Raw genomic sequence first — 16,396 nt, forward strand, 5'->3', positions numbered from 1 at the left:
CCAGGTTATTATACATTCTGGAACCGTTGGTGCAACATAATCACAAATTTCAATTCTGTGCCCCCCCCCCCCTTTTTTTCTTTCTGCCTTTTCTTTTCTTTTTCTTTTCACCTGCAGGAAAATCACTTGGATGGGTCTTTAGTGTTTGAGCGTGCAGCCGAGACCCTTGTTTCAGCTGGAGCTGTGTTACAAGTAGAGCGCCTGGTTAGGTGCATCCAGAGCTGTGGCTACACAGACCGCTACGACACCGATGCTGTCGTGCTTTCTGCTTTGCAAGAGCTGGTGCGCTCTGAAGATGATGTAGGTTGCTTGAGACATAGTTACAAATTTTATTAATTGCCACCCATGTTTATACCTGTATATTTACTGAGTGCAAACAGCAATGACAAGAAACTACTTTAACAGGGCACACGCTTAATATGCCTGCTTGAACATTGCATCTCAAAGTGTACACTAACCTTGAGCCTGGGAAAAGCTGATCACATAAGCTGACCATCTAAGTTTTTGAAGCACAGAATTCGCAAAAAAAAATTAAATTTCCTCGCATCTGCACCACTAAGCCTGGTATATTGAGCTAAGCAATGTGATGGTCAGGCTAGGAAGCATCCGCTGCACCTTTCAATTTGAGGGAGGCACTGCTGGCTGCAAAAAAATTCTGTGCCGCCCCCCCCCCTCCCCCCAATTTTGTACTCCAAAAACTTTTGAAGTTGGAGGTAGTACTTCTTTTTCTTAGCACTCATAATCTAATGACTAGCCACGTTTTATTTCATCGTTTCTGTGAAATGCAGCTGCCTTCAGTATATACCCTGATGTTTGCTTTGAAGTGTAGGTCATGACTTTTGTGCTTGTCAATTTGTAGGCTTTTATGGTATGTATTGCATAATGTACAATTATATTTACATAGTGTTCTTGCTTTTTTTTGCTATTACTCGAGTAAGTTCAATCATTTATATAATATAATAATATATACCTTTATTCATAAAAACAAGTGGTACAAAGTGCCAAGGCATTAGGAAAAAATTTGCTACAAAAGCAACTTGACTGGTCCTAATAACCAGAAGGTCCAAAAGGCAGCAGACAGCAAGGAGCGAGAAAAAAAAAGAAGAAAATGAAAGAAAGAGGAACAACGAAAATGGAGAAAGGAAAGAGTAATGGCATGTAGTACATAGATCTTGCTTAAACAATTTGCTTCACACATGACACAGCTCGGGAAAAACAAACAATATAGATATATAGATACACAAAACTCTTAAAAATAAAAACATTAGGTACCTGGTTAAACCCAATTCTTGGGGCAATAGAAATTATACAGGTCTCTGCCAGAACAATTAGGTACATCGATGGATGCAAATCTGAGATTATTCAGCAGAGTGGGGAGAGTGTAACAAGTCATTTGGTTACCATAGGTTGAATGCACATGCGGCACATGCCAGTATTCTGGGGACCTGGTGTTATAACATGGGATGTTGTGTTTTAATCTAGCCAGAGATGAAACAATGCTTAAGTTCTGTTTGGTTTCTTTTAGGTATCCAAGAGCAAGGCGGTAGTTAAACTTATCACTGACTTTAATTACCCGAAGTTTTTTAAATAGGGGCTCAGATGGGGAGTCAAAGGGCATATCACTAATTAGGTGAACAATTTTCTTTTGTATTACAAGCAAACGGTTAATATTTTTAACAGATGTGGTGCCCCAAATAAGGCAACAATAATGAATGTGGCTCGCAAACAAAGCATTATAAATTAGCATTTTAATCTTCCGAGGCATGTAGCAAATAGAAAAAACGCGTCCAGTAATTTGGGAGAGTTTGACTGTAAGAAAATCAATATGATCGCTCCAGCTCATATTTTCATCAAAAAAGACCCCGAGTGTTTTCACAGAAGGGACGAGTTCAATTTTAGAAGACCCTAACACTACGTCCCTACAAAGACAGGTATTCTTATTCTTCGGTTGAAATAACACTGCCTCTGTTTTTTCAGCGTTGATCTTGAGACCATTTTCTAGAGACCATAAATATATTTTTTCCAAACAAGAGTTAGCCACTGACACTAGCTCCGAAGCATCATTGGACGAAAACAGGACAGTAGTGTCGTCGGCATAGATTATGAATTTGGCATCTGGATCAATATTAACGAGATCATTGACATAAAGATTAAACAGAAGAGGCCCAAGGATACTGCCCTAGGGAACATTTAATTGACTTAAAAACACTGCATTTTCAAAAAGTACTGGAACAGATGTTGTTGCTTTAGTTTTTTCTTTATTGCAATGCATTTTTAATGTGTGTGAACTATTTGTGCACTCCTTTTTGTGAATCCACATTTGTACTAATCTTTGTTTCATATTCCACTCCTGCTTGGGCTTATCATGACTGAAGTATTGTAAAATAAATAATAATAAACAATAATAAATAATTAGGGGTGTGCAACTATTCAAAAAGTTCAAGTATTACCGAATATTATATTTTTAATATTCGTATTTGATTCGAAAGATAAATATTCAAATCAAATCGAATATATCGCTGGCTGCACGGGCTCAAACACTGTTCTTACCATTTGTTTCTGTCAAATCTAAGAATATTGAGGCGATCTTGTGCTGAATTCTGTGATGATTTCATGCTGCTAGCCACTAAACGTCTAAACATTGTGGGAAAGCCAGCCTCTCAATAGCAAGGGGCACGGGTTTGCGGACAGCAAGAGTGCACTTCTTTTCTTTGCTTTCTTTTTCTTTTTTTTGCAGTGCCACCCCCAAATCTGAACTTATTGCTTGACAGCAAGTGCGATGAATGACGACTGTCACAGTGTCGAATGCCTCCGAGTTTATGGGCATTTGATGCAGTATAGTAAGGTACAACAGGCTGGTGAGGACAAGCTAGTGGGAATTACTAAATTTTCCAAGTTAAGACGAGCCACACACACAATGTTTGGGTATAATGGCTTACCAGTATAGCTTTTTAACATTGACAATGCAATTGCAATGTTCCAACATAACAAATTAACCCAGCTTGCTAATAAATGCATTTGCATATCATTATTCAATGTTCAAAGCTAATTACTCGTATATGATTTGTATTAGAAAATTTTGATATTTACACACACCTATAAATAATTATAGCAAACTCGCCGTTCTATATGCTGCTTTCAAGGGCTTTTGTGGCATAACGAACAAGATCACTGCATATTTAAACACAGGTATTCTTGCCCATTTTCATGTATTTCCTGGTAGGAAACTGTGCTCAGTTGGCTCAACCAACCTGATTGTTTGAGTAAATGCTTAGAGGAGGCTTAATGCATAATTGTCAAGGTAACACATTTTTCTACTGCAAAGTAATTGTAGATTACGATTACTAAGTTTTTGCACATTAATATTCGTCAATGTGGATACTTCTTCCTTAATGGTAGATATCTCATGCATTTACAATATTATGTCAATTCTTTTGTGCAGAAAAAGGATTTAGACCTGTTAGTCAAATGCCTGAAGAAGGACGTGAACAAAGTAAGTTGCTGTGCTGTTGAGTATTTACTTCTTGCCTTCTATATACTTAGCAACCAATGTGAAGTGTTCAGCATGAAAATTCACAATGTTTTCATATTTAAAATGAAGAAATTTCCAAGAGAGAGAAGCTCCTTACTTTGTTTGCAACGCAAGCCCTAGTAATTTTTTGCAAGTATCGTGAGCTGTATTCACTAGGTTATCTGCCTGTCATCTCAGGTTGCCAAGAAAACACTTTTCGTTGCTTTTCATTAAAGAAAACTACGCCTAAATGTTGTTGGGTGCAATGAAAGCTTTATGCAACAGCCTCAAAATCTTTTTGCAGTACTGTATTAAGTTTATGGAGAAATGCCTGTGTAATGCTCAACCTGACGGACTGCAAGTTCCAACCACAAGAGTGTGCTACATGTGCATTAGCACTAGCTAATTAGTACGCTAGTGCATTATGTCGCTAGTAGACTACTTCTGCTAGCAGACTTTGTGCAGATATTCAGTGGTTTGCACAGTAACTCGCCAATTAAGGTGTTCATTAACAGTTAGGTGTTCATGTTTTGAAAAGTAGCCGTGCTGAACAGACAAGAAAATAAGCAAAGAAGAACACTACACTGGCGCTGACTCACAACTGAAGTTCATTTTGAGGAATGCCGCATCTATAAACACGGGCTGACAGGGCAACAACTAAGCGACTACATGCACAGCAGGAGCCATCCTGGTGACGTGTTGAACCACACGTGGAATACACCAGTGTGTCATCACATGGAATAAACCAGTACATGATAACAAAATCAAAAACAAATAAAGCCAATAGAAGACTGCCCCATCAAACTTAACAACCTACCGTGATAGTCTTTCTTTCAAATATCTCAACTCTTTATTACTAAGAGCGACAGACAGCTTAGTAACACACCTTTCCCTTTCCCTATCAATGTGAAAGGTTTCCACAAGCTCCCTTGTGGTTTGATCTTTATCCCAGAACAAACAGTTTTTCCACTATCGATTGGCACCCACACTGTCTACAATGCAAAGGCAAGTGCAAAGCCCCTGTACCATTTTATGATGACAAGTGCTCCTTTAATCTAATGTTCGCACAGTGACCGGTCTGGCTCACATAAACTTTCCTGTGTGACAGCGGCAACCTGTACACAACAGATCTACATCAAACGTATCTATTTTTTAACTTCTCGGAACAGGAACTGCATTTCTTGCCAAGGCCCAATAATTTTTTGTGCAAACGAGAGCAAATCGTAGCAAGTTTGTTGGGAGTGGACATGACCACATGCACCCCATACCTACTAGCCAAGTTCTGTAATGCGTAGGTTATCTAACCTATGCATTACATGACCTTCCCAGCTCCATTTCTTTCTTCTAATGTCAATTAGAAGATCGGTTATCGCCGTTTGCCCTCCGATTCACACCGCTTTCTTCCCATCTCTTAACGTTACGCCTAACATTCTTCGTTCCATCGATCTTTGCGCAGTCATTAACTTCTTCTCGAGCTTCTTTGTCAGTGTCCAAGTTTTTGCCCCATATGTGAACACTGGTAGAATACACTGATTGTACACCTTTCCTTTTTTGTGATAATGGTAAGCTTCCAGTCAGGATCTGACAATGTCTGGCATATGCCCTCCAACCCATTTTTATTTTTCTGTAAATTTCCTTCTCATGATTAGGGTCCCCTGTGAGTAATTGACCTAGGTAAACGTCCCCATTTACAGACTAAAGGCTGGCTGGCAATCCTGAACTCTTGTACCCTTGCCCAGCTATTCATCCTTATCTTTGTCTCCTGCATATTAATCTTCAACACTAATCTTACATTCTCTCTGTTAAGGTTCTCAGTCATTTGTTGACTCGTCTCCAGTGTTGCTGAACAGGACAATGTCATCTGCAAATCGAGTGTTGCCGAGATATTTGCTGTTGATCCTTATTCCTAAGCCTTCCCAGTTTAATACAGGGTGTCTACCAACCGGGAAAACCGGGAAAACCGGGAATTCTCAGGGAATTTGAACAGTCTGGAAAAACTCAGGGAAAACTCAGGGAATTTGTGCTTCTATCAGGGAAAATTAGCTGTAACTTTATTGAAAGGGAACGAAAGTCGTGTTAATGCTGGCTCCAGTAACAGAGGAATCGCAAAGAATCGTCGTTGACTCCGTGTCATCGGCACGATGTTTTGCCAGAGTAGTTAACGACCGATTTTCTAGACGCCCGATTTTTCGGACATGCCCGATAATTTGCACGGTTTTGCGGCACCACCACGTACTCCATATAGTCAATGTATATTGCCCTGACTGCAGGTCTGAAATGGCATTAATCAAAGCCGCCACCGCCGCTATTTTGATTATCTCGCCGCCTCGAACCGGCACTCTCGCAGGCAGATCCGCTGGCAGCCGTAACCACCACCGCGGCAACGTTAGGCCTAGCTGTTTCTATGTTCGCTATTAAGCTTCTTGCCGTGCGGTGCCGTGTTTTTCATTGAAAGAATTCGCCGTAATCACCAATGGCACCGACTCCGCCTTTGTAATCCTCGCGATTGGCTTTGAAGCTCGCAGAGCACAGCGCGTTGCGTAATGCCAGTCTCCGAAAGTTAGCTTCGCCTCAGTACACTTGTGTTAGGCGGTGAAGCATAACAAGCGTGGGAAGGGGGCAATTGTCACGGGACACAGTATGTATTCCTTAATTACACATGCGTGCACCCCGTATCCTGTCACAGTACAAGCCCTGATATGCCTAATAAGCGTACTGGCAGGCCTTCAGAGCTTTTTCAGACGTGCCTGTGGTAATTTTATCCCTTAAAGGCAGTTAAAGACATGCATTAATGTTTTTCAGACTGCCCGTTTTTTTTCAATTTTTTTTGCGGCCCCTCGGAAGTCCGAAAAATCAAATGTTGACTGTACAACTGACCAAGAGGATGCCTCAGATGATCCATGTGGTGAAAGCGTGTTAGAAGGAGGATGAGAACAGAAAGGACCGACGCACTGAGGAATTAACGGGAAAGGAAGGGTGCCGCCGCCTTTTTGAAGGAGCTTGAGCTAAAAAAACGAAGTGTTGGCTGACGCTGAGGCACAGGTGTCCCTCATCCAAACCAAAATAAATTGTTTAAGCAGTGTAAACCCAACACTGAGATGTTGTGTACGGGCTGAGAGTATGTCAGGACAGTTGAGGTTGACTTCCCAGCTGCTGAGAGAGAACCTTAGTTGTGACAAAGTTCAGGACCTCATACAGATGAGCTTGCTATCAGTTGATAGAAATAGCTGATATTAAAAAAATATTTACTTATGCATGCATTTCCTTTTCATTCGTATTTGAAAATGTTCGACTCAATTTGGAATGGGCTTTACCATTTCTTTCACTGTGCATTTTACTAACACCTTCCTTCTGTTTTCTTTTTAAATAAAATAGATATTACTCCTTACTATTCAAACTGGATTAAGTCATTTTTTTTTGTTTCAGCATGCTTACTAGAGAGTGACAGCATCGGGCAACGTGGTGTCAGCCTGTCTTGACATAAAACAAAGTTCTGGCTCATTCAGGGAATTTTGCGGAAGTGCTCAGGGAAAACCTGGAAAACTCAGGGAATTTGGAAATGTCAACTTGGTAGACACCCTGTAATAGCTCGAATACTTCCAAAAATGCAGTTTATAGCGCCGGAGAGATTGTCTCTCCTTGTGTGACCCCTTTCGTTATAGGTATCTTTTTTCTTTTCTTGTGGAGAATCAAGGTAGACGTGGAATCTCTGTAGATATTTACATAAGCATCCTGTACTTCTTGAATATGTAATGCCTCTATGACTGTTGGTATCTCTACAAAATCAAATGCCTTTTCGTAGTCTATGAAAGGTATATAAAAAGGCTATTTGTACTCCGTGGAATTCTCAATTACCTGATTGACAACGTGGATGTGAGCCATTGTAGAGTATCCCTTCCTGAAGCCAGCCGTTCCCTTGGTTGGCTGAAGTCCAGTGTTGCCCTTATTCTATTGGAAATTACCTTGGTGAATATTTTATATAATACTGGAAGTAAGCTAATGGGCCTATTATTTTCCAATTCTTTAATGTCTTCCTTTTTGTGGATTAATATAATGTTGGCACAAATTTTTATTACACAAATTTGTTATATCTGTGTCTATCATAGCAAGGTTCGGCTGTCTTGGTAGAGGTGGCTACTGTAGTCCTGGTTTGGAATACCAGAGGAAGGAAGTGTTTTTTACCAAGCCTGAAGCGCACTTTTTGAGGAGTCATGCATAGAGTTTTCCTTAGTAGCATCGTGCTACAGGAAATGTGTAACAAGATTTTATCTCAATACTACAAGCAGAACAGACCAGCGCTGTTGTTGTCTTTCTTCTTAAGAGCTCCTCTGGTTTTTGTGCAAACCCAGGTTGAAGCATACATGCTGGCTGGCCGTCTCAAAACTGCCTACCTGCTGGCAGTCAGGCAGAACCGCACTGATCACATCAAGCGCATCATGGCACTGGCCGAGGCTGCGAACCAGGAAAGTGTTAGAGCCATTTGTGCGAAACGCCTGCAAGGTGCAGCCACACCTCCACAGTGAAGTTTGCTGCATACTTGGCTACTTTGTTCATCAATCCGCTCAGAGATGTCCTTACACTACAAAGAACATCACCTTTGAAGGCAATCTTTTCTTGTGAATATCCTTTGGTTGTGCTCACAACTGTACTAGCAGTTTTTTATGTAGTCTGGTCTGCCGTTAAAGGGAACACCTAATTAGAATACCAGTGCCAATTACAACTTAGATTGGACAAGAAGGTATCCGTAGTGACATTTTATCAGTTAATAACATCTGCCTAATACATCATAGCAGCCACAGATTATTTGTAAAATGTGAGGACTCCTGGAGTTATATCAAATGTTAAATTTTTGTTCCCCTAAAGAGTGGACCATACTATGAACACTGTGCAGTATGGCCACATCTGCACAGTTCTTTGTGATAGAGGCAAGCATGCAAGCCTGTAACTATACAGTACTTACAAGCTTGATTATTGTATGCCAGTTGATGCACAATTGTTACCTTGTTTTATATGTGATGCACTTCAGGAACTGAATTGGGCACCTTTATTGACTTGTTTTTGTAATTTTTTTTCATAGAGCTGCCATGTGCATATCGCATATCTTGATGTCTGAACAAATTTGACTGCGTGACTGTGCATTTGTACGTGCAGATATTATTGTCTCAAAGTTCTCTAATGGCCAGTTATTTCCTTGCATTACCTGTAGTATGCACAAGATCTATGTAAAGCGGGCGTCTGTATATACACGTTATAAATCCAGGGTTTTTGCATTACGTGCCTTGATCAGTGAGGCGAAAGATTTAACATGTCTCGGCAGTGATAAACTCCAGTACAAGTCACAAGTGATAAAGTGAATAGTGCTTTCTTACAGTTGAATTGACATCACCAAGTGCCTTTTTGTTGTATTTTTAAAGCAGTAGAGAACTGCAACACAAGCTGTGTAGATCATCATGCCTTTTGGTTACGCATAGTTTGGTATGGCTTGTACTGTAATTGAAGGCTTACTGTCAATGTCTACCTGTTTGGTGTTCCAATCAACGCACAATGAGGTCACTTGCAATGCACCATAAAGCAACACGTACTAAAATACATGCAGGGTGAAGAAAAATGAACAATCTTACTTTATAATAATAATAAACACTATCCGAGCAGTCACATTTATCACTAGGATATGGCGCTCTTGCAACCCAGCAGAAGCACCACCTTTTGGTAACAAATGTAGCTAGGTTCTGTATAAGATTTTTAATTAAAAAAAAAAAAAACGCTGATTTTGTGCATTTATGTGCAAACATTATCTTGCTACTTTCTATACTTTTGAATCAACGTGTACACATGCAAGATGAACATTTAACGGAATGTTGTGTTACACAAATTGTAAGATTTGAATGGGGCTATTTTTTCAACACTCTCTGTCACAAAGGTGTAAAACAGAAAATTGTATAGACAGGAATGTATCTATGAAGTTCTACTGTAAATCTGTCATAGCACAAAGTGAGTGATACCAAAGATAATATTGATGTGTGCGTGCCCGTTTTCCTGCTTATGTGCTGTCAAGTGAAACAAAGTTGACTTTGAAGAGAAGTGTTTGTGCAGCGTATAATTTTGCTGATGCAAGCTGTTTATTGTTGCATTACTTGTGCGCTATACAGAATCAATTCAGTATGAGAGTCAGCAAGCAGCTAAGATTTGCCGTGCTTGACTTACCGCTCAGCACCGTTCTAAGACCAACATCACACTCGTTCATTACAAGTGTTGTATTTTGTAAATAGCTGTAGCGAACTTGAGCAGAAAATATACATGTGCCTCGTTGTATTACAAGCTTGTAATGTGTGCCAAGCCGAGGAAATTTAGTTACGAGTGCCGCGAATAGTGTACAATCGTGGTGAAGATATATCCACTGTCAGAGGAAACATTTGCTATTCAAGCCAGTACAACACCAAAACTTCTTGGACAGCGGGAGAAAGAGTGGCTGACATAATGGCTCTTCAAAAAGATTAGCCTTCAGACACTCACATCAAATGCAATCAGTGCTGGAATATTGACACCGTGCATTATCTAACAATGGATGACCTTGTATCTAAAAATGTTTGTGCTAGATGTAGGCATCTAGCACAGTTGTATGTAAAGAAATAAGAGTTTTGTACAGCTGGATATGTTGTTCATCTACCTAGTGGCAATTTGTCATACATTGCTGGAGTAAAGAAGGTGAAACAGCCTTATGGCATATTCTGTGCAGCTATACTGTCCAAAATAAACCTTATTATGACTTTTTTTCACTCTTTGTTGCCTGTAGAGATATGCAAGAACAACACATGGGAAAATGTAACAATGGAGGGTGTTGCACTCATTCTACTTTCACCTTGAAAGTTTTGTAACAGACTTGCTTTTTATTCATGCGACAGAAACAAAAATACTTGCTTGTTGAACATGGTAAGCAAAACATACCATACCCTCTGAGTATCCTTAATATTCATACACAGAGGTGATTCAAAAGTAACAGGAAAATGAAAATTTAACAACAATGTGGACACTAGCTCGAGGTTTTCATAAAAATGCACAGAACATGGGACTTCTTAAATTAAACAAGTCTTGTAGTCACAGCAGTTACATTTGTCATTAATAGGGGATGCTTGTGATTATTTATTGGCATCCCCTTTGAAGCTGGGCCTTGACAGCCACCTAGCTTGAGTTAAACAGGTATGCTGTGCATTCAAGCACTTTTGTATACATCTCCTTAATCTTTTTTCTCTTCCTCAGAACTTCTTTAACTGCAGCAGCACTGCCTCTTGGTGAGAAATGTGAATTTCACATTAGGAGTTTTTGTTATCAAGAAAAATCTTTTCTGTGCATTTCTGTGAAAACTGCATCTTGGTATACTTTTCAGATTATTAAATTTTACTTTTTCTGTTACTTTTCTATCACCCTGCACATCTGTCACCATATAAGCACGCGGTCAGCTTGCCAAACCAGTGACAAAGCCAACATGGAGGGTCTGGTCAAAGGTACATGTTGCGAAGAGTCCTTGCATGTCTGGATTCCAGTCTAGTGCTGACACCGGCTGACTTCCCAGAGAGGCCTTGCAGAGGTGGGTCAACATGCCAGGCACGCCTTCGTCACAGCCATCCGAAGCCTTGTGGGTTCTTTTATCAGGGTACTGGCTGTAGCAGAATACAAGTTGTAACAAGAATGGGGAGTAGGCAAACGTAGTTGCAGTATTCTTGACTGATCACTTTCAGGGATACTCTTTTCACAGTATGGTGTTTGGTGAGACGCCTCATTGGAACAATGACCTTCTGGCTTAGCCAACCGTCCACTGAAAGTGGCACTGACAAAACAACCCAGAATACAACCCCCAACGTTCTCCTTAATCAAAGGACAACTGAAGCCGTTTACATTTGCAATCCAAGCTCACCATTTGGGTTATTAACTTAGTTGATGCCAAAGCTTTATATTTTTACTAATATGTCTAGCCACATTAAACTGCAGTCAATACGCTGTACAGAAGCAGTCGATGTAATCCTGTCGCTGCAAGGTTTTCTTGGTCATGTAAGACATTTAAATATGCAAGTCAATGTGCCGAAGTGCCTAATCCAATGTGCAACCACATCCACCATGAGGACCAATGAATGACAGGTCTGAAGTGTAATTTCTACTGTGAATGCACTATTTCATAACAAGAGGAAAGCCAGGGAAGCCTTCGGCAGGGCTATCCCAACATGTTATTTATAATAAGCAGGCACTGCAGCAAAATTGGTAATGTGCACTTGTTTAGACAAAAAACATTATGTTAGCCATATATAACATCCACTATCACCAATTCATACCAGAGCTATTTGTTTGTACCACTGCTGCAACGTCCCATGTATGCAAATGTGCACACTGATTAGCGAAATGTGTGGTGATCTGCCGATTGTCATGTCTCATTTGTGGGCAAAACAATCTGCATTAAACCAAAGCAATAGCTGTGCTGCAAAATTGTGTTACTACACTGAGCACCATAACAACAAACAAAGCAAATATGGTTGCTGAAACAGGCATTAATCGAAATAAAAACACTGCTTTCAATCAACGCCACTTTTTAATAGGTGATAATAGTAAGAATGCGCTGAAGAGCTGTTTTATTTCGTCATTCAGTGGTAGTCACCAATTGTCTAAGCCTCACACCTTGGCACCAGGGATCACTTTCATTTGCATGAAGGAGTGTAATGGTAGCTACACCAGCAGCATTCAATTATGACTGGGTGCATAGTGGCCCCAGTATAAATTTGTGTTCAGTCGACTCCTTCTTACGACTCCTTTATTCTTTTTTACAATATACCTATAATGCACAACCATGCTTGATAATAAGTAGAATCATTAGTGATACGTGGTTAATAGCTGCAAGCACTTGAAACTTGCGTGAATGCTCTTCTAATAATTTATCTATAATACACAACTATGCAGAAGCGTAATTAAATTTTGTTTGCTCATGACTGATTTGTCTAATAGCTGGAAGTGTGTATAAATATGTGCAAATGTTATTTTAACATTTTACAAATAATGCAATTCTCCATTAGAAAGTAAGGAAAATTACTTCAGTAAATAGGCACTAGTGTATGCACGTAAGCACTATGTGCGATAGGTGGAAACATTTTAAAACTTCTACGTATGCTTATTATAGAAAAGGTAGCCTCAGTAGCTAATGGCTCCAGTTTACGCCATTGTGATCTTCAGTGTGAAATGTTTTTCTGCTGCTCCTTTCATTAGTGATGTTTGTGGGGAAACAAAAATATAACTCACTACTTCCACAGGCTGATGGTTCCTGAACCCGCACAGGTAGCAAATATGTCCCTGTCTTGTGGCAAATGTCGTGCAGCCCAAATGGTAGAGTTTGTTTCATCCTGCTGTGGTGGAAGTTTGTTTGAGACAACAGGGCAGAAACCAGCCCATAAAAGCAGTGCTGGCATTACTGCCAGAGGTATATTCGAGCACACGAGTCCATAGGCACCGACTACAGGAGGGACAGGGGACGAGCCCCCTCCGGACTTTCCTGGGGGCGGGGGGGCTGAGCCCCCCACCTACACACACACACACACACCTAAGGTACCATTACCAGAGCTTTGTCACACACATCATTTGAGGTTTCTTTTGACTTTCCTCGACCTTTTGACTTGAAATTTTACTGGGGTTAATAGCTTACTGCATCATTGTTGGCACGGACGTGAACGGCTTTTAATTCATACTTTCACTTTATTTCTGCAAATCCTGACAATAGGAGAAGCGCATTAGAAGTACCAATGGCAGCTGCTTCATCCGTATTTTCTCACTTCAAGATTGTTTGCAATTTCCACTGTAAACATCATGCACATACACAATATATTTAAATATACACACAGGACAAAATTTATTATATTTTTGAAAGAGATGGAGGCAGCGAATTAAAAATTATTTCTAAAAGTATGGGTAGCCTATGCCTAGGAATGAATATGTTGCCATGTGTTCACCATGCTTCAAATTGCTTTTCGTGCTTTATTGACCATGAAAAAACCTATAGACTTCAGTGACCCCTTCGGCAGAGTCTTTTATCAATGGCGTGTGAAATGCACGTGAATGTTGTGTGTCTCAGTGTTGCTTCTCTTTCCAGTGTGCAATGATAACTCATGAAGAAAAATTCTAATTTACAGCAATTATTAGGGATGGAAACATCTTAAATTGCATGCAAAGGTCATAAATGTATACAGGGTGCACAAAACCTAGTGCATATTGTTTACAGTTCTTTACACCCGCCGTGGTTGCTTAGTGGCTAAGGTGTTGGGCTGCTAAGCACGAGGGCGCAGGATCGAATCCTGGCTACGGCGGCCACATTCCGATGGGGGCGAAATGCAAAAACACCCGTGTACTTAGATTTAGGTGCACGTTAAAGAACCCCAGGTGATCCAAATTTCCGGAGTCCCCCACTACAGCATGCCTCATAATCAGAAAGTGGTTTTGGCACGTAAAACCCCATAATTTAATTAATTGCAGTTTTTTAAAGCTCACAGAAAAGAAAGAGAGAGAGAGGCTGCAGTTTCGCCGGAAAGGCGAAGCAGTGTTAGTGATAGCCAAGTATGCGACAATTACACGAGGGAAGATTACACCATCGAGAGGACTCAGGCTGTGAAACTGAACGGTCTCCTACTATGAGGTGTCTTGTGTACTCATATAATGCCATCACTTCAGTGGTCAATTCTTCGAGGTCGTACGAAGCTTCTTTAAGTGATATATATATATATGAGGTTCAGAAAGGTAATCCCCCCACCCCAGAAAAACGAAAACTCTCCGCCTATGCTTGAGTCATTGCAGGTAGAATGCCGCCGAACAGACTAATATTTCAGCACACATCACTTTGCGTGGGAACAACTGCATTGTGCTTTGATTCGGGTCTGCGTATTTGTTCGATTTACATTAAAGGGACACTAAAGCGAAACAATAAATCAGTTTAGGCTAATGAAGCATTGTTTGAGAACCCTGCAGGCAGTCATTTCAAAAAAATAGTTTAATTATTAGATGAGAAAATGAAGGTCCAAGTATCAGTATTTGAATTTCGCGCCGAAACCCCAGCGCCGGTACGTCAGCGTGACGTCAGGGATTCCAAAGTATGTTTTCGCATTTGGGCCGCGTTGGCTGAATAAAGGTTCCCGAAACTTGCCATGTTTAATATTTGGTTCCTTTAGAACACAAGGTAGTCAATCTGTACTGCTATGTATAATTAGTAGGTCCTAGAAGATGTCATCAAAATCCAAGACGTCACAGCCCCCAGGTGTGGAAACTTAAGTAGGCGTCGCCACCCGTATTTCGTTCTGACGCTTTTGTACGTTCGTTCTGACGCTTTTTGTGGCTTACCAAATGTCTTATCGTTGTAAGAGTGGTGTCTTTGGTGTTGTAGAACGGTAATTTACTGATGCAGAAGAAATCATTTTTCACTTTAGTGTCCCTTTAACTGGGATGAGGATCAAGACTGTATGTACAAAAAGAGTTATTGTTTTGACAGCTAAAAACAATAAAGTAAGCACTTACAGAATGTGACAATTGAGCAAAGCCTCCTTTTGGGTGCTTCGTCCTCAGATCAAAGACATGTATGTTGGACCCAGTTCCAGATGCGACTAGTTTATTCATGTAGATGGACTTCTGGTCAAACTCCAGGCTACAGACCTGTTGAAAACAAGCCAGTAGGTAAGCGTGATACACTGATATTTCTGCCCGCGCAGCTTTCATGATTTACCACGGTGACAATGTAAACCAGTGAACAAGAATACAAAGTGGGCCAGCAAGAAAAAAGAAAGCATTACGCCTGACTTGACGCAGGTCTCCCAGGTGACGGCGAGATTTCTGAGGTCAAAAAATTTGATGTCTCCATTTTCGTATCCAGCACAGACACACCGTTCCACCGCGCTGTAGCCGTTGCCTGGCGAACGTTTTTTGTACATGAAAAGTAAAGCGACTTATTTGAAGAACCCGCGCAGTTTAATAAATGCAATTCATCACTGCGTTTTGTTGCTCACCGAAGCAGACTGCCCAACAGTCTAGCTTCAGCTGCTCCGGCGCCGGTTCCATAACCACGGTCGGTTGTACTGGTTTTCTCGGATCCCACACCTTAACGGAACCTGTAACACGCAAGAGGGCATAACGCTCTTTTTAAAGTTTGAAATGATGTAAGGCCGAGGAAGCTATCAAATGCGTAAGCGCTCCATACCGTCTTTGCATCCTGTCACTATCGCTGGAGAACCGTCAGTGTCGCCGATGCCATCAACTGAGTTTATGATTTTACTGTGGCCTCTAATGCACACAACTGGCTCGCTTGGACATTCTACGTCCCTGCACGTAAACAAACGAATAAAGAACAGCGTCCTTCTTAACGACAATTCAACGACGAACTCACCAAATTCGCAAGTTTCCGTCAAAGCCACCCGTCGTAACGTTGCGTTCCTCCCTACTCGAGGACGCAAACGTACCGCATTTTACGCCTCGTGGGTGTGGAAGCTGCGGAAGAAATATTAAGCGAGCGAGTTCCAAGACGAGAAAAAGCAAAAACAGCAGCACAGTGGTGTCACCTGTTGCGTTTTGTTCACTGAACAACCGTCCAGCTCGTACACATTCACCGTTCCTTGGCCGTCCGGACATGCTCCGAAAGCAAGGAACTTGGCACTCTGCGGCATCCATTTGACGTCGAAAGCGGTAAAGTCAACCCTGTGTTGGATGTATTTGTGTATTTCGGGTCTTGTCATTACACTACCGCTTCGCTCGAAGATTTTTAAATCCTTGGAAATGAGTGTTCCGGAATCTCGAAGACTCGTCCGCGCGCACTCGCACACATCGCAGAGCCAATGGCATTGGCAGAGCACGCCAGTTCGAGCCCTAACGACAAAG

At 41.0% G+C, this 16,396-nt stretch overlaps 2 protein-coding genes across 3 annotated transcripts in view; one reads left to right on the forward strand and one right to left on the reverse strand.

Moving 5' to 3' along the window:
* Nucleotides 1-10,287, forward strand: part of Sptz (zinc finger FYVE-type containing 26 spastizin) — a 183,896-nt gene extending 173,609 nt beyond the window's left edge. Inside the window, exons 45-47 of the mRNA XM_050180184.2 lie at nucleotides 118-300; nucleotides 3,443-3,493; nucleotides 7,861-10,287. Coding sequence (XP_050036141.1) covers nucleotides 118-300; nucleotides 3,443-3,493; nucleotides 7,861-8,034 — 408 coding nt within the window. The 3' untranslated portion in view covers nucleotides 8,035-10,287. The remainder of the gene's footprint in view (nucleotides 1-117; nucleotides 301-3,442; nucleotides 3,494-7,860) is intronic.
* A 491-nt stretch (nucleotides 10,288-10,778) lies between these two features.
* Nucleotides 10,779-16,347, reverse strand: Wdr92 (dynein axonemal assembly factor 10). Of its 2 annotated transcripts, none has more exons than XM_050180189.3 (8): nucleotides 16,081-16,347; nucleotides 15,909-16,009; nucleotides 15,723-15,844; nucleotides 15,532-15,633; nucleotides 15,319-15,434; nucleotides 15,047-15,181; nucleotides 12,791-12,891; nucleotides 10,779-11,169 (listed from the first exon to the last, which is right to left on the reverse strand). In XM_050180189.3, exons 1-8 carry the CDS (start codon nucleotides 16,252-16,254, stop codon nucleotides 10,965-10,967), a joined length of 1,056 nt encoding a protein of 351 aa, XP_050036146.1. In that variant the 5' UTR covers nucleotides 16,255-16,347; the 3' UTR covers nucleotides 10,779-10,964. The 2 variants fall into 2 exon arrangements, with proteins under 2 accessions (XP_050036146.1, XP_054927660.1); XM_055071685.2 differs by having other exon boundaries at nucleotides 12,791-12,894.
* Between the last annotated feature and the right edge of the window lie 49 nt (nucleotides 16,348-16,396).

Source organism: Dermacentor andersoni, chromosome 7 (genome assembly GCF_023375885.2).
Source record: "Dermacentor andersoni chromosome 7, qqDerAnde1_hic_scaffold, whole genome shotgun sequence".
NCBI lineage: Eukaryota > Metazoa > Arthropoda > Arachnida > Ixodida > Ixodidae > Dermacentor > Dermacentor andersoni.

Bases quoted from the DNA above. Each gene is read 5' to 3' on its own strand.
- Wdr92 (XM_055071685.2), bottom strand. From the start codon at position 16,254: ATGACAAGACCCGAAATACACAAATACATCCAACACAGGGTTGACTTT. The intron at 16,010-16,080 runs GTGACACCACTG...TTTCTTCCGCAG, and splicing joins CAGTGAACAAAACGCAACAG to CTTCCACACCCACGAGGCGT. The intron at 15,435-15,531 runs GTGAGCAACAAA...AACGTTCGCCAG, and splicing joins CTGTTGGGCAGTCTGCTTCG to GCAACGGCTACAGCGCGGTG.